At 56.6% G+C, this 24,404-nt stretch overlaps 10 protein-coding genes across 10 annotated transcripts; 4 read left to right on the forward strand and 6 right to left on the reverse strand.

Moving 5' to 3' along the window:
• Positions 1-31: 31 nt before the first annotated feature.
• On the reverse strand, positions 32-2,350 carry F5144DRAFT_579310 (ketopantoate reductase PanE/ApbA C terminal-domain-containing protein). The gene has a single exon (XM_066789321.1). It carries the CDS (start codon positions 1,872-1,874, stop codon positions 423-425), a length of 1,452 nt encoding a protein of 483 aa, XP_066641929.1. The 5' UTR covers positions 1,875-2,350; the 3' UTR covers positions 32-422.
• Positions 2,351-2,628: 278 nt separating this feature from the next.
• F5144DRAFT_604696 (Sas10/Utp3/C1D family-domain-containing protein) lies at positions 2,629-3,268 on the forward strand (the record flags this gene model as incomplete). The annotated part of the gene is made up of 3 exons (XM_066791367.1): positions 2,629-2,806; positions 2,865-3,031; positions 3,086-3,268. 3 exons carry the CDS (start codon positions 2,629-2,631, stop codon positions 3,266-3,268), a joined length of 528 nt encoding a protein of 175 aa, XP_066641930.1.
• Positions 3,269-4,465: 1,197 nt separating this feature from the next.
• F5144DRAFT_549826 (uncharacterized protein) lies at positions 4,466-5,182 on the forward strand (the record flags this gene model as incomplete). The annotated part of the gene is made up of 3 exons (XM_066787604.1): positions 4,466-4,677; positions 4,803-5,034; positions 5,150-5,182. The coding sequence occupies 3 exons, from the start codon at positions 4,466-4,468 to the stop codon at positions 5,180-5,182; spliced, it is 477 nt and encodes a 158-aa protein (XP_066641931.1).
• Positions 5,183-5,405: 223 nt separating this feature from the next.
• Positions 5,406-7,065, reverse strand: F5144DRAFT_604698 (uncharacterized protein; the record flags this gene model as incomplete). The annotated part of the gene is made up of 5 exons (XM_066791368.1): positions 5,406-5,441; positions 5,496-6,645; positions 6,696-6,814; positions 6,879-6,931; positions 6,984-7,065. 5 exons carry the CDS (start codon positions 7,063-7,065, stop codon positions 5,406-5,408), a joined length of 1,440 nt encoding a protein of 479 aa, XP_066641932.1.
• A 313-nt stretch (positions 7,066-7,378) lies between these two features.
• On the forward strand, positions 7,379-9,033 carry F5144DRAFT_579314 (SURF1 family-domain-containing protein). Its single transcript, XM_066789322.1, has 4 exons — positions 7,379-7,785; positions 7,886-8,401; positions 8,469-8,574; positions 8,662-9,033. Exons 1-4 carry the CDS (start codon positions 7,533-7,535, stop codon positions 8,759-8,761), a joined length of 975 nt encoding a protein of 324 aa, XP_066641933.1. The 5' UTR covers positions 7,379-7,532; the 3' UTR covers positions 8,762-9,033.
• On the reverse strand, positions 8,647-10,748 carry F5144DRAFT_311809 (centromere kinetochore component CENP-T-domain-containing protein). The gene is made up of 2 exons (XM_066783981.1): positions 9,649-10,748; positions 8,647-9,590 (listed from the first exon to the last, which is right to left on the reverse strand). The coding sequence occupies exons 1-2, from the start codon at positions 10,428-10,430 to the stop codon at positions 8,792-8,794; spliced, it is 1,581 nt and encodes a 526-aa protein (XP_066641934.1). The 5' UTR covers positions 10,431-10,748; the 3' UTR covers positions 8,647-8,791.
• A 2,321-nt stretch (positions 10,749-13,069) lies between these two features.
• F5144DRAFT_594531 (ras-related protein) lies at positions 13,070-13,899 on the forward strand (the record flags this gene model as incomplete). Its single annotated transcript, XM_066790590.1, has 5 exons — positions 13,070-13,093; positions 13,219-13,251; positions 13,313-13,371; positions 13,427-13,607; positions 13,663-13,899. The coding sequence occupies 5 exons, from the start codon at positions 13,070-13,072 to the stop codon at positions 13,897-13,899; spliced, it is 534 nt and encodes a 177-aa protein (XP_066641935.1).
• A 713-nt stretch (positions 13,900-14,612) lies between these two features.
• Positions 14,613-16,273, reverse strand: F5144DRAFT_579325 (uncharacterized protein). Its single transcript, XM_066789323.1, has 2 exons — positions 15,042-16,273; positions 14,613-14,950 (listed from the first exon to the last, which is right to left on the reverse strand). The coding sequence occupies exons 1-2, from the start codon at positions 15,833-15,835 to the stop codon at positions 14,743-14,745; spliced, it is 1,002 nt and encodes a 333-aa protein (XP_066641936.1). The 5' UTR covers positions 15,836-16,273; the 3' UTR covers positions 14,613-14,742.
• A 529-nt stretch (positions 16,274-16,802) lies between these two features.
• Positions 16,803-18,015, reverse strand: F5144DRAFT_549832 (uncharacterized protein; the record flags this gene model as incomplete). The annotated part of the gene is made up of 2 exons (XM_066787605.1): positions 16,803-17,025; positions 17,081-18,015. The coding sequence occupies 2 exons, from the start codon at positions 18,013-18,015 to the stop codon at positions 16,803-16,805; spliced, it is 1,158 nt and encodes a 385-aa protein (XP_066641937.1).
• Positions 18,016-19,204: 1,189 nt separating this feature from the next.
• F5144DRAFT_594533 (uncharacterized protein) lies at positions 19,205-21,799 on the reverse strand (the record flags this gene model as incomplete). The annotated part of the gene is made up of 1 exon (XM_066790591.1): positions 19,205-21,799. The coding sequence occupies one exon, from the start codon at positions 21,797-21,799 to the stop codon at positions 19,205-19,207; it is 2,595 nt and encodes an 864-aa protein (XP_066641938.1).
• Between the last annotated feature and the right edge of the window lie 2,605 nt (positions 21,800-24,404).

A 24,404-nucleotide genomic window follows, 5' to 3' on the forward strand; every position in this document is an offset into this window, starting at 1 on the left:
AATGTGGGGATCTGGGAAGCCTGCAGTTCATCGTGGGGTGGTGGGGTGAATAAGGCGGGGCAACAGCCTCCCTTTAATACTGTGTACAGCCCGGTTGGATCACTCGACGGCAAGTCTTTTCAAAAAAGGTATTTCTTTCCCAAGCCTCATACTCATAAACACATTGCTACCGATGGTTGCAACTTTACGTTTTCATCCAAAGTCGGCGAAATTTGATGACGCCGAACCTTGCCCGGACAACTTCTGTAGGTCATACGCTTCGTGCTTTGTCAAGGTCTAAGTATCTATCATACATCATTGAGTGTTTTACAGTTACATGCTAGCCGCCGTGTCTATCCCAAGTATTTACAATGCCATTGATGTACAGAACAAATCCTCTCTCCCGAAGAGCCAAACCGCCGCCCGTCCTGGCCAGCCGTGCACTATCCCGCGGTCCATTGCGACGATCCTGACGTATCAAACGGTATATCGGCTTCCAGTCTTTTAAGCAGCATCACTTGCTTCGCCTTGGACGCCGCCATGACCGACTCGAGCGCCGCAACGTCAGCGTTCATTTCCCGGCCCCGTCTGACGAAGTAGCCAGACAAGAAGTCGACGTCCGTATCCCACCCTGCCGCAACCTGTGCTCGCATCTTGCTGTCGGCCGTCTTTTGTAACATCAACCTGTGGTACACCTCCTCCCTTAGCGAGCTGGTGCTGGCGAAATGCCGGAACCTCCGCGAGTGGCGACATTCGGGCAGCTGGGACAACACGCACGATAGCTCCCAGGCCAGGCGGTCCATTAGCTGTCTGGCGTGTGGGTTGGTGGAGAGAGCGTCGTATCTGCAGTCGAACAGAGCGGCCAGCGGGTCCACGATGGTCCGAAATGCGACCGTCGGCAGTTTGTACCGGAGAAAATCGGCCATCGGGTGACCGGTGGCATTGAGCCCCGGCATCGCAGTTAGGAGCCGGATGAAGTGCGTTGCTCTCGCCGTCCGCACCACGGGAGGGTGGCGCTTGATCTGGAACCGCTGGCTGCCCTCCACTTTCTGTGGCGGCATGAGCGTTAAATAAAGCCTTCCAGGTCGAACTTCGGCCACGGAGAATCTGCTGGACGTATGATCGAGGGCTGTGGTAAAATGTCCTAGAAGGAAGATTGGTCGTGTCGATTCGTTGGGAAAATAGGTCTCGATGAGTTCCTCTGCAACTCCTAACCCATCGTTGATCAGACAGATTGTTGATCGATGATCAAGCCGATGCCTGATGCGCCTGAAAGCTTGCACGACTTGGGCCGCAGGTAAAGTCACGATCAGGTTGTGGATCGTGATTCCACTTTGAGTCTCGGCTTGCTCGTCAGATATGTAATCAGCTATGACTCGGCGGTGCGTGATGCGGAGGTCACCCCGGTACAGGATTAGCTGCTTTGAGGCTTTATACCATTGCTTGTAGAGGTTTTCCCTGTGCAGCATGTAGCTGACCGGGGGAATGGTTTGGCAGCCGGCCAGAGTGTGGGCGATGTATCGTCCAACCAGATCTAACCCCATGACATGAATCTGGTCTGAAGGTCGAAACGTCTGCATGCCAACTGCTATAGGCTTAGGGAGTTGAGTTTCTCGTTCTTCCGAGTCCCACAGTGAAAGCTTTGACTGGATCCGATCCAGCTCTCCTGGCTGCTCCCGCTCTTGCTCTAACGGCGCGGCAGGACCAGTCCCAGCCCCAACATTCTCGTCGTCCTCCGGCCTCTTCGCCGGCACGGCGCCCTCATTTCTTCGCTTGCTAATGCTTGGAATAGCCAACGGACCGGCGCGGGAACCGAGATGCACAGGTAGGCGGACAGTTCTGTGCTGCGGGACGTAGTTGCTGGCTTCTTGCGCCACGCTGTTGCTCGACGTCATGTATCCCCGACCCAACAACCGGCGGCTGGCCCCCCGGCCCGCGACGTTGTTATTGAGTGACCATGGTATGTGCCTATAAGGTATTTGCGCGAGCGCCCGCGGTGGCGGGCGGCTGCCTCGAAGTAGATACAGATTGCCGGTTTTCAAGGGAGAACTTGAGAGCACATGGCAAGGCGAGTCGGGCGGGGGTCGCAGACTGGTGAGAGGCCCGTCGCAGGTGACTCTCGATATCTAGGGCATGCGATCCGGCATTGGGGAGAGTTGCCCGAGGAAGAGGGATCAAGCGCTCGGGTGTGGTTCGGTTACCGTAGGTCCCTGGCTTCGATTGCGTATCATAAGCTTCGGTTCTATTCGGTTCGCTGGACGGGTGTAACTAGGCCGTTTCCACGGTCTATTCGGCGGAGGCGTCGCTATCGAGGATTGTGACAGAGCAAGCTCAATTTTCCGAGGTCTTGTCGCGGCCTGCAAGGAAAAAATATCGCCGGTAATTGATTGGCCTGCTTATGGAGGGGACTCAGAAGCCGCTGCAGCAGGACCCACAGGCGCCACCGATGCTAGCCAGTTCCGGAGGGTTTGAGAAAGCTAAAAGTAGATTGAAGGTTTTACCTATCAACAATCAATCACCACAACCAAGTACGAACATCAAACTCCGATTTCGTACAGTACCAGTAAATCTTAGAGATAACAGCGTTTTGTTGCTCGTCACAAAATAACTCTAACCCACATAGTTTTAGTCACTCATCGGTTGCCCACGATGGATGTCAGCGACATCACACCTCAACTGGACAAACTCGAGGAGGAACTCAACAAGGCCCAGGAAACTATCGGGCCTCTTGTAGGCGACATTGGCGACATCTCATCAAAACTCCCACTCCTAGATAAGGCTAAACTTTACGTCCTGGTTTCGTACACGATTGAGGCACTCCTCTTCTGTGAGACTCACTCCTTCCCTTTATGTGCTCTGTGTCCCGCCACTGACACCCGTTCCAGCTGCATTACGCCTTAATGGAGTAGACACTAAGGCACATCCCGTGTTCACTGAGTTGGCTCGTGTGAGGCAGTATGTCGAGAAGATTGAGAAGCTCGAAAACCCACCCACGGAGCGCGAGAACGCCGTCAACACTGAGGCGGCGGCCCGGTTCCTCAGGTCCGATCTCGTAGGTCATCTTACGCCCTGCCGATCAACTGAACGTCCACTAACATGGCAACAGGGCGACAACAAAGACATCAAGGCAAAGCTGACGGAGCTCATCGCTAAGGAACGAGAGAAGGCGGCAGCGAAAGCCTCGGAGAAGAAGCGCCCGGCGGAAGAGCAGGCCGCAGAGAACAGTGTTACGTCTGGAGAGAAGCTCGCGAAGCGGCCGAAACGTAACGGTGGCAAGAAAAAGAAATGAACGTACCATCAAGCCATTGCTGCGTAGATAACAGTCCGGTAACTATGGGCCCCTTCATCGCCGGGTATGCCGAACGAGCGTGCCCCGGCAATAGTCTCTAGCTCGAAGCAGAAGCTAGCTCAAGGAAATTATCGAGGCAGTCCTCATACGAGACTCTATACTCACATAAACGATGGGCTATTGATAAGATCCTAGCTAGGATAGTGTATAAACAATGTAAAGAACATAGAAATATACCATAGGCTCACGAGACTCAAGATAGGCTGTCCCGGTATTTCTAGTTAAAGAAATAAAAGCTCACCGGCTAGCCCCCCGAAGGGAGGTAGCCGGCTACGAAACCCCTTGGGGGGTTTACTCCGTGTGCCCAGTTGCAGCCCGGTGATGCCCCGTCGGGCCGATGCAGGCTGCGTGTTATGTTCTGAAGTGGAAGACTCTACCGGCGCCCCGATACCTCCCAGAAAAACCCACGGTAGCATCATGATTCGAACCTATAGCCTCCCTTACGGCCGGGATTTTGGGGATGGTGAACTAGCTGGCCCGTGGGCCGAGGCCACCTCCTAACCGCTGGGCTACCCAGTCAGGTGGTGGTCCTCGTTGGAAGTCAACTTTGCGCGCCTTCCCTATATTGTGCGATCGGTCAGTTCTTGCCCGGGCGCACTCTTAAGACCAATTCAGACACCGCTTGACTCCCTCTTGTTGTTTATCCCCTCCATCACAACCACCGATGTTGATGTTGGCGAAACAACCCTGCGAGTTAACACCCATGCTGAGAGGGTGAAGAGCTTGGAGCATTAGATTTCCACGCTAGTTATATCTTGAATCTTAACTCTGTAGCCATTTTCTGCAACCACGACAGGATTACTTTCCGACTCATCAAGGTAGATTTGCCCTCACATGTGATACAACAACACTAGTAGTTAAACCCTAACCCAGTGAAGTGGTTCGATGCCGGCAATCCAGAGTTCCGACCGGGGCAATTATGGATCCGTCGGCGAGCTTCTATTGGCTTCCAGGCGGACGTGCCGGAGGCCAGCAACGCAAATGGTCAATACCAAATCGCGTCGGCCTTCCCGACTTCCGGCAAAATATCTCCCACTCCAAACTACCGCACCCGCCTCAATCGTCAATCCTCCGGTCCACGCAAATAAACTTCCAAACCCACACCAATACTCACACACCCAAACCCACACAATCACCATGCCCCGCCAGTCCAGGTCCTCCGGCCGCTCGGCCCCGTCCCGGCCCATGGTGCCCGCTCGCTCGGCGACCTCCCCGACCCAGCAGCAGCAAACCCGCCCGGCCACCACTTACGCCGCGCCCGGCGCCCACAACTCTGCCCCCCAGTCCCCGACCCCCACCTCCGGATCCCAGGGGCCCGGCCTCATGGGCCAGATGGCCAGCACCGCTGCGTACGTTCATCCTCTCCGCATCCTCCCCTCCCTCCCCAAAAGTCCAGCGGCTAGCCAGCCCGCCAGCCAGACACATAGACACACAGACAGAGATAGCATAACTAACACTCACCCCCTTTACACAGCGGCGTCGCAATTGGCTCCACAGTCGGCAACATGCTCGGCAACAGCCTGGGCGGGCTCTTTGGCGGCAGCTCGGCCCCCGCGGAGCCCTCGGCCGCGACACAGGCGCAGACGGCGCAGACCAACAACAGCTCGTGGGGCAATAACTGTGCGGGGGCGACGGAGCAGTTCACCAAGTGCATGGACGAGCAGAGCGGCAACATGCAGATCTGCGGGTGGTATCTGGAGCAGTTGGTACGTTTTTCTTTTTCTACCCTTGTTCCTTCCCCCCCACATGGTACCCTCCCCTCTCCCCGGAGAGAGAAGTTTTGTGTGTATTCGTATGATGCTAATGGCATTTGTTGTCTAGAAAGCTTGCCAGGCTGCGGCTAGCCAATACTAAGTTGGTCTAGAAGGGGTGCTGGGAAGGTGGATAATGGACTGGGAGGTGTAATCTATGCCGGGTGGGCAGGTCCGGCAGCCTGAGGGAGAAGGCGGGTTTGGCACCAACCCCAAACTCCAATCACTGTATCGTAGAGCCATGCAACACGTATTCCGCTCTTCATTCGCTAGTCTGTGCTGCGACTAGACAGAAATCTCCCACCACACAGCAGTCAATCAAAAAACTACTCCCCATCATCTGACCTCGGCTGGAAATTGGTCTAATCCGGTTAGCACTCGGTACACAGATTTCTTCAAAAGACGGGGGCACTCACAGAATTGCCGTTGTAGAATTGCTGGTCGTTCCGCCGCCCCTCTGCATGATCCATCCCCGCTATCCGCCCAGCACGCCGCCTGGCTGCATCCGCGGCCACCTGGCTCTGAGAACCGGTAGCTTGTGCAGTACTAGACCCTGGAGCTCCCGACGGCCCGCCCATGCTCAAGAAGCTCGAGACGAACGCGGAAATGGTGCTGAAGAAGCCGGTGATGATAGCCAAGAAGTAAGCAATAAGCCGCTGGAAGATGTTGCCCTGAGGTTCTCCCGCCGCGGGCCCCGGCGAGGTTGAATAGGCGACCTTGAACTTGGGCACACGCAGGAGAATCAGAGTCGAAGAAGGGGCCAGCTCCAGTGCCTGGAGAGATTTGTCCTCCTCGGTGACATCAATGGTCTTGCTCGGCAACGGCGTCAGGAGCACCTTGAAGGAGTAGGCGTCCTTACTGTCCCCACGATTCTCATCAACCCACTTCCTCACGTCCGTAAGCGTGTCGCTGCTAGAGAAGCGGTGGCGGATTGTCGAGCCGTCAAACAGGCGAGCTTGGATGGCGCAGTGCTCGCTTAGCCGGCCTGCGGACGAAGAGACCTTCGTCAGCGCGGCTAGGTCGGGTTTCTCGGAAACCATGGACATCCTCCGGGCGGCCGCTTCCTCTTCCCGTTGGGCTTTCCGTGCGACCTTGTCGTCCTCGATTGCTTTGAGGATACGCTCCCGCTCCTCCCGCGCCTCGCGCTGCTTCTTTTTGAGGGCGGCGGCGTGCTTGCTCTGTTCATCGGTCTTCTTTGGCACACTTGCTCCAGCCTCGTCTTTTGCCTTGCCCTTCTCGGCGCCTTGCCGCTTCGCCTCTGCTTCGTCCTTCTTCTTTTGCTCGAGAACCCTTGCAGCCCTTGCAGCCAACATGGACTGCACTCGAGAATTGGTGGTAGATGGTGGGATGGCCTGGCCCGAGCTACTAGACGAGGATTCCTCGGCATGGCTTGCCTGGTTGGTGGCAGAATCCGGTGCCGGGATGACAGGTGGTTGGAGAGGTGTGGCTTGAGAAGGAAGCGGTTGGTCAGGGGTAGATTCCGTTGGCGTAAGTGCCACCTTCATCCTCTTCAGAAAATCTTCCTTGGAGGCACCAGCAGCGATATACTCCTTGAGTTGGCCGTCCCTGAACTTGATTAGACTTCACTCCATTTCTCTTGCGGGTTGGGAGCTAACCTAATAATCACTACGGTGGGCTTTTGTGGCACAGGGTAGAGTTGCTTAAGAAACCCCTCTTCTTGTGAGCCCGCCACCAAACGAAGAGACACCGCGTTGCTTTCAAGCATCGGTCTGAGCTAATAGTCGGCCCCGAATCAGAGCCATTTCACGCTAAGAACAAGCCAATTGGAGGGAACTCACTGTTTCGTCGAGGAAGTATCGAAGCTCCCATGTTTGACTCTCAGCCTCGCCATCTAGGAGCTGTCAGTTGGTATTCTATTGGAGCTGCGGTGTGTTCTATCTGACCTGTAACGAAGCACATGACAGACTTTGACTGTTGCAGGGCGGCCGCAATGCCCTCTTGAAGGGTGCCCTCAAAGAAAGCCATGCTCAACGATGAGACGCTAGGCTGGTAGTATCCGGCTGATCCGCTCCGTCGCTTCCGTTTAGTTTCTGTCCAATATCAAAATATCGATGAGGTCAAAGATAAAGTTGAAGCATGGCAGACTAATGGGAGCGGGTTATATTATGAAGTTGAATTAGTGGAGAAAGCCTAGGCGTCGCGATGATGTTAGTGGTAAGATATGTTGACTGCTCCTGCAAGTTGGCTTGATGAATGGAGCTTTGAATGACAGAGGGGGCTGGAAGAGACACCTCAGCGGCTGAGAGCGGGTAACAACCCATGTTAGTGGGCTTGCTTACCTTTAAGCGGCGGGGTGCAGCCGCCCGGCCAGGCTCTAACCCGACCTCCCGGCGGCCCAAGCTCCTGCTCCATGGCAGAGCGACACAACCCCCGTCTGCCGATACCGAGATCAAGCGAAATCTTGAAATTGGGGCCCTCGAATAGCTGACAACATGGCGGCCAGTCGAGCATCTACACGAATCCTGCATTCACTGCAGACGCAGTCGAGGCCAATTGGCAAGATATTTACCAGATGGCCACAACCAAGCTCCTCAACAACCCGCCTACCTCCCCGTCGACCCATCTCGAGTACCCCGCGACGCCCGAAGCAAGCAGCCGACGACCCGGGCTTCACCTCGATCGTCGATAACCCGCCCGAGCTTGTGCGAGCAGGCCGCAAACACGGCCCCGGCCTAATCATCCTGGGTACCTAACTCCGGCCCCTTTCCCGTCCCTCCCACCACACGCACACACATACAAACACAACCACTAACACCAACCCCCCTCCCCGGGGGCCCCCGCACAGCCATCATCCCCATAACCGCCTTCATCCTCGGCACATGGCAAGTCAAACGCCTCGAATGGAAAACCGACCTGATCGCCAAATGCGAAGACCGGATCGTGCGCCCTCCCCTCCCCCTACCGCCACGAGTAGACCCCTCCGCGATCGCCGAGTTCGACTTCCGGCGCGTGTACGTGACGGGCCGGTTCCGGCACGACCAGGAGATGTTGGTGGGCCCGCGCATGCGCGACGGCGAACAGGGCTACATTGTGGTGACGCCGCTGGAGCGGGAGGGGGATGACGGGGCTAAGGTGCTAGTTAATCGGGGTTGGATCTCCAAGGCGAATGCGGAGCAGAGCAAGAGGCCGGCGGGGTTGCCGCAGGGTGAGGTGCGAGTGGAGGGGATGCTGAGGCAGCCGTGGAAGAAGAATATGTTTACGCCTGTGAATCGGCCGGATAAGAGGGAGTTCTATTTCCCGGATGTGCAACAGATGGCGGCGTTGACGGGGAGCCAGGCTGTTTGGATTGAGCAGACAATGGGTGGGTTGCCTAATATTGTTCATTGGCTATGGCTATGGTTTGATAAGGATACTGACATCGCGATTAGAACCGGATTACTTCCAGTTCCTAGATTACCATGACCGTGGCGTTCCCATCGGGAGGCCGGCTGAGGTGAACCTCCGCAACAACCACGCACAGTACATTTTTACGTGGTAAGTCTCGCACACTCGCGGGATCCCCATGCCCGTAGTCATGACTCGGCGCTCTTTTGCCTCCCGACAACCGACTAACTGGTGTAGGTATGGTCTTGCGGCGGCCACCTCCATCATGTTTTACATGGTGGTCAAAAAGCCGCCAACTGACGTCACACGGCGTGTCCGCCATCAGACGAAGTGGTAATGACGATTAACTGACTCGTCCGGGCTTCATTCAAGTGACGTCGTCATCATCTCCTCCCTTAACTTTGCGCCGTTTCTTTGGGATAATCGGGGGTGGCATTCGCAACTCTTGCAGCAACTCTCTAGGGAGGTTGCGTTGTGCAAGCGCGAATGGTGTAGTATTTGGATTGATCTGACGTTGCCTGAAAGGTAAAAGTGTCAGCATCATATGTAACCTTATTCGAGATACCCAGTGATAGATTGTACCATACCTCTTCATTAGGGTGAGCACATCGCTCTCATCAATGGTTTTGCGGCCGGCGTGTTTCGCGTAAGCTTGAAGATCCTCGCTCATCTGTTCAAAAAACCAGTCCGAAGCCTGCATGATGGACTTCATGGCATCTGGCGTGATCTTCCCCTTGATTCCGCCGGCCTTTGCGAAGTTCTGGGCGAGCCGTTTTACGACTGCTGGCGGCAAAGAAGGATACTCGATGCCGTATTTCGATACTTTGATAGTTCTCTTCACCGACCCACGCGCCTCGGCCCTCGCAAAAGTTGTTGTTTCAAACCCTGTCTCATCCTGCAGCGCCGCTGTTCGGCTTTCCACAGCCTCGTCTTCCAAGTACGGGACTTCTCCTAGGAGATCTTCATCGTCAAAGTCGTCGCTTCGTTGGTCAATGAGAGGCGCAAAGTCGTCGTACATCGGCTGATCATCGTCAACTTGAGGTCGGTCCGGTGATTCCTCGACCTGGGGCGCAATCATGAACGTGCTCTCGTTAATCTCTCCGACTGGTATCTCGATGCCGAAATCGCTTTCCCGGCCAAAGTCACGCCGGTCATCCGAATCCAGTCTGTAATCAAGTCAAGTTAGTATTCCCTCCGTACCGTCAATCAACAAGCCAAACGCACCGTTCAGGGGATGGCAGTTCCTCCAACCCCATGGTGATGCCATCATCCAACACAGCTGTCGGCGGAAAGAATCCCGAGTCGACGCCAATATCCTCGCTATGCAGCATATCGTTCATATTAAAATAGTCGCTCATCCGTGTATTGTCCATCGAGAACCGCCCCCCGGGCTGCTCGCTAATGGCACGCCGCGGCATCTCAATCGACTGGAGCGTAAAGTTATTATCATCATCAAACACCACCGAGCGATGCGGCTGGATATCGTCGCTGTCGTCGTCGTCCTCGTCGCCAATAGGGAGCGAGAGCCGCGGACGCTTCGGAAGCTCCTCGTCATCGTCGTCGTAGTCCACGCCACTAATTGACCCGAGCGTCGTGTCATTTCCCCCATCCGAGGTAGGCCCCCTCTCCTCCTCGCTAGGCGACGAGGACGTCGTGATCACCTCGGTGGTCCTTGCCAGCACCCGCCCGAGCGACAGCAAGAAGTCCCGCGGCGAATCGCGGACCTCGCGCACGCTCTTGCGGCGGGTGCGGTGCGGCGTGAAGATGGCCGCCCGCCGCGAGTCGATGGTCCGGAAGGCGGCGCGCGCGTGTGGTGTAGGGGGTGCTATCTTCCGGCCGGATGCTGAGAGACCCTGCGGTGGTGGGCGTGGCAGGCCGCCGCGGGCTTGGCTCCCCGGTGTTCTGACCATCATTATCGAGCGCCGGCCGCCGATCGAAGCTAGCGGTTCCGCGCTCGACGCCCGCCGTGTCGGTGTCGCGTCGGGGCGCCGGCTTTCCCGGGCCATTGTGGGCGATTTCTTGTCGCTATTCTTGATAGGGGCGTGTTGATCGTCCTGTGGGTGGGCTTTGGTGGCTTTGTGACCGAGTTCGCTTCCCTCATTTGTCCCCGGGCGATGGGATGGATGTTGCTTGAACTATGACACGCGCTCAAACTGGCTGGCCTGCCGTTGCATCATTGTGTACGTACTTCCAGATTTGGATAAGCGTGGGGCGATAACACCGATAAGCCAGAATGCCCCACCAACCCACTCACCCCAATCCATCCGCTTGGTGAGTTGTTGCGCCTTGCCAACTTCCAGCGGAAAGCTCCTGCTGCTCGGCATCTGACCTCAGATGTCGGCTCAAGGCTTTATTTTATTTTTAGCTCGGGCTGTTTTCCATTTAGACATGTCGTCCACCGTCAGAATCATCTCTACATTTACGATACCTTCTGCATTGCTTTTGTCTCAAATCTCCTCATACTGGACAAGTTAGCGCTGCATGCTGCAAGGCATGTCTTTGACTGCCGCCGTGCCCTCTGGCCGTGACCCAGTCTTAGCAACAGCCCGCATGGGAACCTGCGGGGCTCGAGGTCGTGTTGGATATGTCTTGCCATCCCTGGATAACCTCGTTTTGCCCCACCACCCGCATCGCCAGTGATGGGCTTGGTGCTTGGGGAAGAGGCGGAGGGCCTAATTCGCTCCTCTATTCGATGACGGGATCAGACCCGTCGAGCACGGCCACAGGCGTGGTTAACGAGACAAATCAGGAGAACCGTGTTTCCGCCTTGGCCAGCTGCTGGGCCGTCATACCCGCCACAACTTCACCGGCTCTCTCATAGGCTGCATTGCCAGATCACCTTCGTTACAGACCTGCCGCAAATGTAACAGCGCTTGGATCCCGAGTCTTTCTAGGCTCGATACCAATCATCGGATTGTTGGAATCCCCCATCGGCGCGAACAATTGCAGATGCAAGGGATGTGTGGTTGGAAGCTGAGTTGATGTGGTTCAGGTGACTTTTGACGTGCCAACTTCTTGGAAACCAATTTGATGAGAACTGCTGCACCTTGGGTACTGCGCAGGACATGGGTAGGTACATATCGATGTACCCCGAGGTCGCAGTTATTCTATCGAGACCCTCTCACACAACGGATGGCATGGGCCGCACTCCCTGGATTCCGACGGCGAAGCAAGGGCGCCGCTGTTGTGAGAGGATCGGGTATGCATTTCATACGATGTCTTCCCGATGGTCGCGGGCATCAGGCCTGGCTTGGTTGAAGCAGGCCACGAGACAACACAGCCTGGATTCTGGGCTGATGATGCTCCCATATCATCAGTTTCTTTGACAGTTTCTCTTCTTTTCATCCCAATCTCTGCTTTTTTTTTTTCCCACTCCCTTTCAGATTTCCACATATTCCTAGGCGTTTAGCCTCGACTTTAACCACTTCCATCCTTGTCATGCAAGGCTTCGGAAGAGTGCCTAGCCCGCCAGTAGCACATCTTTGACGTTTCGAAGCACAGATCCACCGTTCCTTGTCTCTTGCCCATCTTTACCGGTCTTGAACTTTGTCTGGATCATACCATCCATCCTACAACGCTGCCCCTAGAACAAAGGCTTGTACAGCAGCACCAGTGTTTGCAGAGTGTGAGTTCTACCATGCCCAGCCACAGATCTTCCATCAAGTTGTCTGTTTTTGAAGATGAAGCTAGTGGGGATGGGCGGTACATCTAGGTACATTCCGTGTGCAGATCACATCGCAGAGCTGTGCTTGGCCGTTCCTGGATGGTTCAAGTTGTGCCGGTTCCAAACCTGTGAGCTTCGCTTCTTCGCCTTCTTGCCGGTATCCGTGGCCCACCTGTTTCCCAGTCGTTTCAACTGGCTCTCAATGGGTTGACGCCGAACGTGTTACAACCCCTTGCGTGGTGTCCGCCCGTGGTTGCTTCCAATGACCCCAATGGCAAAGGCAAAACCACCAGCCGACAAAACAGGACATGGCGCTGCCAAGACGATGGTGCGCCGTGCGAGAAGGACAGCACTCCACTGCAACCCCCGCCCCACGCCTGTGTGAGCCGCCATCGCCTGCAGGCGGTGCGCCACTGGGTGCCGTGGAGCAGCCCGCGACTGGGCAGCCACCTTACAGGCCCCTTCCACACAGTGCTGGCTCCTTTTTATCCCCGACGACTCACCGTCCCCATCTGGAGACAGTCCGTTCGCCTGATGCCCGCCCGGCCCCGGCCCTCAAGTCCAACGCTGGACCGCTGTTTCCCACCTTTCACTTCCATGCACCGCGCCTGAATTTGCTTTCTTCCACTGCTTTTGTTCTTAGCACTCAAAACTTTGCAACCGGTGGCAAGAAAAGACATCTTCTAACCTTGCTTGCAGCTTTGCATCCCGCCTCCTCCGTTCCCAAGTATCGAATCACATCCACACACCCATCTCCAGTCGACCGAAGTACCTAGCAAGGCGGTGGGCCAACTTCACAGCGCAATTCTTCCGTGCTTTCTCCTCTTGCTTCCTGCAACCCTGCAACCCAACTCCCCCTTCCCAACCTCCCGTGGTTGACCGATAACACCAGACCCATCGCCATTCGATTGATTGCTTTGGTTGCTCGTTGGAGAACTGCAAAACAGTTTCTATCCTTGCTATCGCACATCCGCAGACACCATGTCTACAACTCAATCGATCAAGGTTCGTTAGCCATAGCCGCGATAACCAACCTACCGATGGATTTCCATCCCCGCTGTCGGGCGACCGACCACAGCAACCCAAACAACCCAAACAACCTAGGTACTAACTGCGCTTTGTTCTCATAGTGTGTTGTCACAGGTGACGGTGCTGTCGGCAAGGTACGATAATGTGCATCACAAGTCCTTGACAGGCAGCCCACATGCTGACCGTGTGTTCCAGACGTGCCTGCTTATCTCGTACACAACAAACGCATTCCCCGGAGAGTACATCCCGACAGTGTATGCGCAGCCCCCTAGTCCCTTGTCCGATGCGATCCTAACATTTGTGCTTCAGGTTCGACAACTACTCGGCGAGTGTACAGGTCGATGGCAAGCCGATCAGCCTGGGGTTGTGGGATACCGCTGGACAAGAAGACTACGATAGACTGCGCCCGCTGTCATACCCCCAGACCGATGTCTTCCTCATTTGCTTTTCCTTGATCAGCCCACCGTCGTTTGACAACGTTGAAGCCAAGGTGAGTTGGATTTCGGCCCAGAGCTAGTGACTGAGATCTGACCGCCTACCCACAGTGGTATCCCGAGATCAGCCATCACGCGCCCAATGTTCCGATTATCCTGGTGGGCACCAAGCTCGACAAGCGCGAAGACAAGGAGACCATTGATAGGCTGGCAGCCAACCGAATGGCTCCCATTACCTTCCAGATGGGGGCAAAGCGTGCCGGGGAGATCAAGGCCTACAAATATGTGGAATGCTCGGCCTTGACCCAGATGAACCTCAAGACGGTCTTTGACAGCGCCATCCGGTGAGTGACTACTTGGCCCGGCAATACAACATCGTATGCCAGCCGTGCAAGTGCTTGCAAATGCTAACATCACTTCCCAGGGCCGTGCTTGACCCGAACCGGTCAACAGATGCCAAGCCCGCCAAAAAGTCCCCCAAGTGCCTGGTCCTGTAATGCCTCGGCTTCAGAGACCCAAGGACCTGCCCATCCCTACGACGAGAGACGACCCCCATAATACACCTCACCATCTATACCCAACGGAGGGATCTCTACTTCTCTACCGACTGCGCTACACCTGATTTTGGATTGGCACTTGAGACTATGCGTCCCTTTAATGGTCGACAACATAGTTGGGGATTCTCTACTCAAGGCTACGAAACAACGGGTGGCGTTTTGTTTTGGCGAGAGAAATACTCGCTCGGGATTGTTAATGCCCTAATCACTCGCAATCCCATCGTCTTTGCACATTTGTTCACCTTGAGACTTCGGCGGGGTTTCAGGGTGCCAGTCTTCTCCCACGAAAAAGCCCCTTATCCCACGAATGCAAGGTTTCGGGTTTGCATTGTCCCCAGGCAAAGAGGCCTTCCTTCATCTCATCTGCTTTTCTCGTTTTCTGCCTTCTCCCCTGTCGGTAACCGCGAACGAACTTTTGGTAGCAGGAACAAGCAAGAGTCGTATCAGCGGCGGGATGATGACTGCACGGTTGAATGCAAAAGACGGCTCCCTTTTTCTTAGACCATATGCTACCCCTACTCTCTTCAGTGACATGACGCGGCAAAACCAAAACAAAATCTATGCATCCGTAGAAAGTGGGTATCTTTACGTAGAGGTAAGTACTCATCCACCGTCCGCCCTCCCCGCTCAGGCCTCAGTTCTTCCCGTACGGGACCCTCGCGCGCCGGCTCGGGTGTATCGAGTCTTCGTCGCGCTGCTCTTGCGTCTTGCCTCCAGTCGCCGCCTTCTCCAGCTTGGCCTCCTCCTCCCTCTGCATCCGGTTCGCCCGCTCCTCGTTGAGCTTGGCGTTCTTTTGCTTGATCTTGTCCTGCCGCGCCGCCGTCTTGCCACCGCCGCCAGCACTGTCCATGGAAGCCATTCGTTAGCGCCACAATCTCCTTACACAGCATCATCAGATCAACCAAAGGGAGATGAAGAAAAAGCAAAACGTACGTCAACTCCACATTGATCCTCCTCGGCGGCCCCTTCGCGCCGGGCTCCTCAAACTCGGTGTGGTGGAACTTCTTCAGGCACGTCTTCATGTGGTCGTAGCCCGCGAACTCGACGAAGGCGATCCCGCGCGACTTGGAAGGGTCGTCGCGCTGGGTGAGTAGTCGCACCGACGTCGGCTGGAGGGTGGCGAAGTGCGCGCGCACGGCCTCGGCCGTCGCGCTGTAGGGCAGGTTGCCCACGAAGCAGATGAAGCGGTTGGTTTTGCCGTTGGTGGCGGTGGGGTCGTTGTCGTTGGTGGCTTCGGTGGTGGTGGGGGGGTCGTCGTCTTTGTTGCTGCTGCTCTTCTTCTTCTTGTCCTTTTTGCTCTTCTTTTTGCTCTTCTTGTCGGTGCCGTTGGTTCCGTTGGCGCCGTTAGTGGCAGCCTCCTCGGCCTCCGTGGGCTCGGGGTCTGAAGGTGCAGCTGCTGGTGCGGGCTCATCCGATTCCTCGGGAGTGGCTGCTGCGTCCTTGCTCTTGGACTTCTTCTTTTCTTTCTTTTCCTTTTTGTCCTTCTTTTCTTTCTTGTCCTTCTTGTCTTTCTTATCCTTCTTCTCCTTCTTGGCTTTGGGTGCTTCCTCAGGTGTCTCTTCGGTCGCAATAGTCTCGGGCTTGGCTTCCTTCACCTTGGAGCTCTTCTTGGTGACCTCCGCCTTGCCAGTGCTGTCGAACTTGCTCTTCTTGACAATGGGCTTGGCGTCATGGTTGTCAGCGACATCCTCGTCGGTGCGCTCTCTCTTTTTTGATGATTTGCCCATGGTAAATATGTGGTTGTGGGTTGCGACGGCAGGTATGACCGAAAAGGATATCGCGTCGAAAAGCAGCTGTTGGGAAGGAGTGACTTGCGGCAGCCGAGCGACAACTCTCGAGGTTCACAAAATCCCAGCATTTTTTCTGCCGGTTTTGAAGGCGGGGAGCGCTTGGCGGGGCGGGCGGGTGAGATATTCTGGTGGAGCCTGCAGCATGCGGCCCGTCCGGCGGCCTTCTCTCTTGACAGCGGAGCGAACCGAACAAAAAGACTCCAGCAGCGGAGACCCGGCGCGCCGTCGGTCCCCACACAGTCCGCTTCTCCAAGCCCATTTCCATCTCCTCGCCTAGAGTCAGATCAAGCTTGCCTGCATTTGCTCGCAGCGGCACGCTGCAGGGCCGATCCACGGGAGCGGATGATCAGCCGCGGAATCCACCCAGTGCCCTCTCTAACATCAACACCTTGGCTGCAACTTGATCTACTTGTACTGTAGCATACAATCTAACGTTAAATAGCGGTTCTCAAGTTCTGCCTCTGTAAAATCATCGCCATGTCCAGTATGTAATATGGCAACGCATGGTAATGTAACAATGGACATATATTGCTATTGCCCCTAAAGGGGAAGCCAACGACCAAACCAAGCCCGACCTAGGAAAGAAGCCATGTTTTTTTGGTGTCAAAGGCTGAAGGAGCGTGGGTGTATCATGGGTATAAAAAAGGGAAAAAAAGGAAACCCAACCTCAGACTAGACTGAGCACATACAACCTCCAACCCAATGCCCAAAAAGGAGTGTGGGGGATCAAGACTCAGGTTCTGTATCCCCAATGCCGTCAAAATCCCAACCCAATCCCCAAACCGCTGAAACCCAAAAACGCCTGCTGGAAATTCCATTTCAACAAACCCTCTGCGCTGCTTGCCTCCCGCAGTCGTACGCCAACGACCCCGCTGTTTTCAAGCCCCCTTTTTTGCATTCTGCACTAGACCTGTGACGTCTTCACCGTCTCCTGCTCTTCGTACGATGGGGGGGCATCCTGGTTCTCCATCAGGCCGGCCTTCTCCTCTTCGACAAGCATGACCTCCTTGCGGGGGGCCTTGTGGTGCGAGTGGCGACGACGATGGCCGCTGCTGCTGCCGTGGTGGCGGCGGCGGAAGAAGACGCGCCAGAGGGAAATGAGGACGGTGCCGACGGCCATGCCGATCCTAAAGTTGTGTCAGTGGGTAGAATTCAAGATATCAAAAGTAGGGGGTAACTTACAGGCTGACGCTCACACCGGCGACGATACCAATGAGCACGGGAAGCAGAATGTGTGAGGCCATGTGCTTGAGCAGCTTGCCCCAGCGGTGCTCCTGGTGCCCGTGGCCAGCGACCGGGTGATGAGGGTGAGAGTGGGGGTGAGAAGCCTCGCCAGAGACGGGTGCCTCCACGCCGCCCTTGTTGCTGCAGTGGCCCTTGAAGCTCTTGAGCTTCTCCCGAGCAGCGGCGATCCATCTGCACAACGCCGTGGTGCACTCCTTTGCATCACCGCCGGGGAGCTCCTTGACGAACGTGTTGGCTTCGCCCTTCTCGACTTTAGAAATGAGCAGGCGGCCTTCGCCATCCTTGATCAGGTTGACCTTGACGCTGGGGATTCCGTCAATGAAGGCAACACCGACTGCGATAATCTGGAACTCGATTTCCACCAGCTCAAGCTCAGTCTTGGCGTCCTTCGCCGCCGGCATGACCTTTAGGCCAAAGCTCAATTGCTGCGGTTGGGGGTAAACCCTATAACGGCCCTTGTGTCTCTCGCCATCCGGGTGATGTCGCTTCTCCTTGGTCTTCTCCTTGGTCTTTCGGTCGACGACTTGGGGCGCCTTGAGGGCCGTGGTCAGCGCCTCGTGCGCGGGGTAAAGTTCGACACCGTTAAGCAGCAAGCGGTCGTGGTCGGCCAAGTGGTCGACGGAGAAAGTCAGCTCCAGATGGCTTGGGAACTTGGTCTTGAACTGGACGGTCTTGCCCCGTCTGTTCCTCAACAGGACCGGGCAACCGGGGCACTGGACGTCAACATGGATCTCGTTGATCTGGGAGGCGATGCTGTCGATGGTGTTGGCGACCTGGATATCGGTATCGCTGACTTCGGGAGGGACGAGGAATGCTCGCGCGGCTGGGACGGCGAGAAGGCCCGCCACCAGTGTGAGGGGCTTCAGCAACATGGTGTCGCTAATGTGAGGGGTATCTCGACTCGAAGGCGACTTGGCTTGTTAGTCGCTGTAACAGTTGGTGTTTCTGCCGTGTCGATGCAGTGATAGGGAAAACAAACAAAAACAAATCTCGTGAGATGAGACTAAAATACTGAGTTGGAAACGAGGAGAGAGGTATGGAATGTGGCCGGCAATGCCATGGGTTGGTGTGGTAGTGTCTCTTTGTTAGGCCCCGGAGCTGCCGGAGCCGGTGGGTGGCGTCAGCAGCAGGGGGTCGCCAAGCTGGACAGGGGATCAGGGGATTGCAGGCGCCGAGAACGACGTAATTGCAGCCTGAGGCAGGAGCATTCCCACCAACTCTTCGCCTCTGCCAGCTGTAAATTGGCCAGGATTGGCTTCCCAGCATCACATTCCCAAACTTGAACCGCCCACATGTTTCAATCTAAACAGGTAACTTAATGCCATGCCCAACCATCCTTGGCGCGATCGTCATGCCGATTGTTTACCGCCCTCAAAATAACCCTTCCGAGCGACTCGGGAGTGATCATTCTTGATGCGTCAACAATCCCCATTGTGCTCCGTCATCGCATCCACAAAGAGGGGTCGCTATGGCCGGGGGGCCGGCTTGCCCTTGTCTCGGACTGTTGACGCAGCCTGGTTCCGAGGCAGACGGCCAACAACAGCACCGACCTCCCGTGGATTCCCAATCATGCGTGAAGGAGCCAGGCAGCTCGGAAAGGCGCGCCGCAATGCAAACCCGGCCAGGGTTGTCGACAGACGCAGTAGGTGGTACTCTTGCCGCCGGGATCCAAATGATCCTGCTGAGGTTAGTGAGGTGAGGTGGTTGGTTGTACGAATCATGTGAGCACCGAATCCAGTAAATTCCCATTGGATTCCTCCGGCGCCAGCAGGAGATAAGCTCCCTGTCGTAAAGAAAAATGTAGAACGCCCGGCGCCTTGCGCTTGTGTAGTAGGTAGATGGGTACTCGGTAACCTAATGTACAACATGACTAAAAAAAAAAGGTATGTGACACGAATAGAGTCGCATCTCTTGTGCGAACGAGCAAATAATCCTTGGGTAAGTAAGGCCGTTGGTGGCAACCTAGTAGGACCGCCAATAGCAACTCCAGCCCGTGATCCCACGCCATGCCATCCCATCCCATACCTAAACAAACCTCACCACACACACCTCACCTCAGCATTAAGCCACACCAGCACCACCTCCCCATCCCCATCCCCGCCTTGCCAACAACCCACCCACGGCCTTCCTCCTCACCATTCCCCCAGCATCGCCAGCACCACCAACCCTCCTCCCCCCTCCCAAATCCACCACAAACCCCACCAAATCCACCGACCGTCCTCCTCCCACCGTGACATTCCTCGCCGCTTCCACCCCGCCGCGCCCGCCCAGAAACCGCTGCAGCGCCACCTGCGCCGTCTCGGCCTCGCCCAGCCCGTCCTCCTGCAAGATGTACAGCACCGCGACGCGCGCAAAGTCCAGCGCGTCTTCGTCGGGGGCAAAGGCGGGGATGGTGGGGGTGGGGGTGCCGGTGCCGGAGGTCATGGTCATGGTGGTGGTGAGTTTGCTGGTGGCGGTGGGGCGGCGCGTGGGGGTGGTGGTTGGCTGGGAGGAGGCGGGGGGTTTGACGGAGAAGGTGGTGGCGAAGTTGCCGTCTGAGTCGAGGGTGGTTGAGAAGGTGGTGCCGCCGCCGTCGGTGGGGGCTGGGTTGTCGGATAGGGTGAAGGTGGTTAGCGGGGCGAGCACGATGGTGATGGTTGTGTAGAGCACGCCGTCGATTATCACGGCTGCCGCGTTGGCGTTTACGATGTCCGGGCTGTTGTTGTCGTCCGTAGTTTGGGCGGAGAGGGCGCTGAGCTCGGCGCGGGTGGCGCGGCCGTTGAAGGTGACGAGGGCGTTTTCGGCGGAGCAGCTGAGGTCTTCTTGGGTGTTGAGCTTCGAGATGATGGCCGGGGCGGAGAGCGGGATGGAGAAGTTGGTTTGGGCTTGGTTGATGAGCCGGGGGATGGCCTCGCCGATGCTGATCTGGTCGTCGGAGCCAGTCAAGGTGATGGTCGCACAGCCTACTTGGTCGGCGACGGTGCAGTCGGAGCCGCTGAAACCGTTTACGCAGGAGCACGAGCAGACCCCCTCATTGACCACGTTGGCACCCCCGTTAGCACATGCCAGTTGTTGCTGGCATCGTTGGAGGTCTTCTTGTGCTTGGTTGTCCCCATTCTGCTTCTGGATGACCAAGAACTCGACGGGGATCACCACGGCGGCGGCGATCACGAGCAGGAGGCCAATCACAAGCAAAATAAATCCCCAGCAGGGAAGGCCGCAGCATTTGCGTTTCCGTTTCCGCGTCGATGATTCTGAGTCGCTCGTTGGGACAGCCTGTTGTGACGTATTGAGGGTGCGATTAAAATTAAGAGGGAGAGGCCATGACTGGACCTGTTCTCGGAGGCTGTCCCGGAAGCTGCGGCGGGTGTTGGTTTGTGCCAAGTGCGCTGGTGGGGGAAAGGCCGCCAGCATGTCGGAGAGGCCGGACCGGTGTTTCTCTCCGTCGTAGGCGTAATCAGGAAAGTCGTCCAGGTCGCCGGCCCGGCTGGCCGGCCTCTTTCCTTTCTCCAGACTTGCAGCTAGTCTCGTGGCGCGCCGGATGAGGTCTGGGAGACTGGTCAGACTCCCTCTCGCCTCGGCCTTGCGCACCGCATCAATATCCAGACGTGGTGGCCGCCGTATCGCCGAAAAGCGGCTGTAGGACCGGTCCGCCGAGGATTGGTCAGGGGACGGCGTGGTTCGCTGAGACGTTGTTGACGGGTCGTCAGCGCTCGCAGAGGAATAAGCATTCAGCATGGTGTCCGGGGTCACGGTCATGCCGATGGGCAGCCTTGCCATTACCGGGATCGTGCCAGACGAGCTCGAGTTTTCCAGGTAACCTGTCCCATCCTTGAACGGGCCCTGAACTGGCTGCGGCCCAGGCCGCTGATCACGGGCCGCCGTATCTGCTCCTCGGTGAGGGGCCGCGGTCACCAGCGTGGGCTTCGCTCTCTTCCCTATGCTGGCGTTCCTTACTAGCCGGCTCTCCTCCGCGTCGTCGTCTCCGTATCCCTCCTCAGCAGCCCCTTCCCCATAAATTGGATCCGGGAAATCGGGGCTCGGTCCTGGCGAGGGCGAACCCCAATTATCCGGCATCGCAGCACTCGACGCGAACGAGGTGTGAGACCGGGTCCGCGGGCTCTCCTCGGGTATCGGGGAGACAAACGAGGCGTTTGAGTAAAATGAGGAAGCGCCCCGTCTCGCGGACGGCGGCGGTCCGAGATTGACACTCCTCCGCGGCGGCCCGGGTGGTATTTGTGCGTGGAGCGGAAAGTCGGGGATCGATCCAACGGAAGATAGGGTCGAGGGCCGCGACGCACTAGACGGGGTCTCCGGTACTGCCAGCAACTCCTGGCCGGTAGATTCCCTCCCGGATCGGGGTCTGTACTGAAAAACTGGGGTGTGGTCCTGCACCTTGGAAGCATCCAATATCGAAGGTACCCTGCTCGGGCGCGGGGGTCGTGGAGGCGGTTGTGAGTTACCCTGCGGCGGTCGAAACGGCTCGCCGTCGACCTGGGTAGGCGCTATGATTGATTCCGGCAAGGGCCATTGCGGAGCTGGTGACGGTCTCGAGATGGGCACGCCGATCTGGCCGTCCCTCGTCTGCAACGGGAAGGGTGCCTGTGGGCGGGCGTCTCGCGGTCGTCCGGTCGCCGATCCTGCGGCCGGCTGACGAGAAGCGGATGGCCGGGCCATTTGAGGTTCTTCTGGCGGGATGGCCTCTCTCGGTAAGCCCGCGGCGGCGCGTTCTCTTGCCCGCCTGATGGATCCCAACCCTGGTCGATCCATATCGCTCCCATCTTGAGGATTCATTTAGCTAGGACTGCTTATACCGCGCCACATGCGGAGCCCCTCTAGACCTCTCTCCTGTCAGATACTCGGAAATCCTCCCAACTCTTATCCGCTGTCCGAGTGGCATAGGGGGGGCGTGGCGACAGTGCGGATCGTCTCCAGAGTGTAGTCGTGGGGCCTAGGCCGCAATTCGTAACGGAATCTACTAGTCCCTTCGGCGAGTCGGTGGTGTGCTATCAACTTTTCTTTCCAAGCGTTTAAACGGCGGCAACAGGGTCGCGCAAACGGCGGGACCCAACTTCGAACCCAAGGTCGTGGAACCGGTTGGTGGTGTATGTAGCCGCAGGCAAACAACGAACGAACGAACGCAATCTATACCAATGAAGAACGATAATGAAAGAAACCAGCAGGCATGTAACACAGCGCCAGCTGGGTCGGACCAGAGCAAACACGAGAAAAGAATGACTTTGTTAGCAGGCCAATGACCTTCGACCGCGCGAAGGCAGGAGGGCGAGGCAGTCTGTCCTCCGAAGGAGAGAGTGGTCAGCCGGCGGGCCTTGCAAGCAAGGAAGCAAGCAGCAAGCAGCAAGAAACAGTGACAACGGGAGAAAGAAAGAGAGGGGTGCCGCAGCTAGGGTCGTCCGTGCAACATTGTTCCAGAAAAGCCTTTTGCCAGATTTGCCCGATCAAGATGACCCGACCAATGCGGGCTCGAGCGGGAGGGTGGCTTTGCCCGTGGTCGCAGCAAGCGTGGAAACCCCCCCTAAACAGCCGGATCGCAGAAGGGGTCCGGCTGGGAGGGTGCCATCACGTACGTTTGGCGTTTCGATGACTCGTGTGGGCATCCCTGTCGCCACACACTGCCACTAGCCATCCATCCCCTTGCTCCCCATCGGCCGTTGAATGCAAAGACAGGATAAACGGAGCATCTATCAATCTACATAAACAGTAGACGATACTGGCTCAACCTGTCCTGCTACGTCCTTGTTCGACCAACAGCCTGCCTCAAAATCGGGAGGCAAGGGCGGCGGCAAGACGGGTCGCAGTATGCAATCCAGGGGCGGCACGCCGGGAGTCCGGGACTGGCCAGAGTTGGGAACGGGAAAGGGGGAAGGGGAGGGGGAGGGGGGTCCCAAGATGAGATTGTGCACGTACGAGAAGACGGGGTGTGCGCGGACAAGTCCCCCGTTTCAGGATAGCGGGACAGGTAGGATTTTGGACAGTGCTTCCTAGCAAAAGCAACCGCAACACCGTCTGAAGTTTGGTGATCAAGAGAAAATCAAGCAGCGCCCGCAGGAGTCCGAGGTGCTGTGCTCTGGGCATCCAGAAAGTCGGTAGCTCGGGGACCGTCGTGGGCTGGTGACTGATAGTCGGGGAGTCGATGGCTTAAGAGACGTCGTACGAGCAGAAGCGCCAAAAATAAAAAATTCCGGAAGACCGACTCGATCACACCAAAATAGTGGCGGATGGAGATACCTTGGCGGCAAGAATGTAGCCAGGAAAATATGTACAACAGAAAATGAAAGTGAGGCGGTGGTGCCAAGTCCACGCAGTTTCGAAATGAAGTTTTGAAGAGAGAGGAGACGCTGAGAAGTTCAGACGACGACAACTTGCAAGTCTACCCGCAACAAACCGCCACACCCGGATCACAGGATCACAGGACCAGACGCAGAAAAGGGTCCGAGAGAGAATGGAATAAACAGATGACAGCGGTCGAGAAAGATAAAAAGTGCAAGGGCCCGACCGCACCAGTGAGGGATGTGATACAGGCCCCTTGCAGCCGTCGGAGGAGGACTGCCTCGAGGCCCCCAGGCCAAGATGGAAATGAAGGATGGTCAACAAGGATGAAGGCAGCATCCGGGAGGCTCGCGAGCGTGGTGGGCTCACCATCAAGGACGGTGCCAAAAGCGGCTAGGCAGCGTCGCAACGGAACTTGCTGGGATCCAGCCACACAGTTGGTTTTGGAAACTGGAGACGAAACGACGGGTGGGTTTTGGTCGATGGATTAACCGTGACACCAGCAGAGCCAAACCTCACCCACAATACCAAGTGAAAAGGCGCTGTGCTGTGGAGGGCTCGGCTGACTGTGACGGCGCCATATCCCTGCGGCGCAGAAAGCAGAAACTGCAAATATGATGCGAAAGAGTGTTTCCGGCGCGAATTTCTCGGCCGTCTTGACTGGCCTTGGATTGTAACGTGAGAAGTGCTTTGCGCACCCTGGTGGGGACCAGATGTCAACCGAAACCGATCACCACACAAATTGAAAAGAGCAGCGTCCGTGCGCCACTCGGGTGATTCGCCCTCTGTCTTGGTTCGAGTTCCCATTACAAGTTGACAAGCCAATAACACTCAGAAAACGACGGCCCTCGACAGAGGGCAAGTGTAGTCTAAAATTACTGCGTCAAATTTGGGTGCGGCGTCACGTCACCGAAAAGTCAGACAGCAGGAAGCAGTGACCCATCAGGTCCCGGGTCTGGTTGCAAACCAATCGCGGAACGATATGGATAAG

This window comes from Chaetomium tenue, assembly GCF_020726465.1.
Source record: "Chaetomium tenue strain MPI-SDFR-AT-0079 chromosome Unknown F5144scaffold_5, whole genome shotgun sequence".
Classification (NCBI taxonomy): Eukaryota; Fungi; Ascomycota; class Sordariomycetes; order Sordariales; family Chaetomiaceae; genus Chaetomium; species Chaetomium tenue.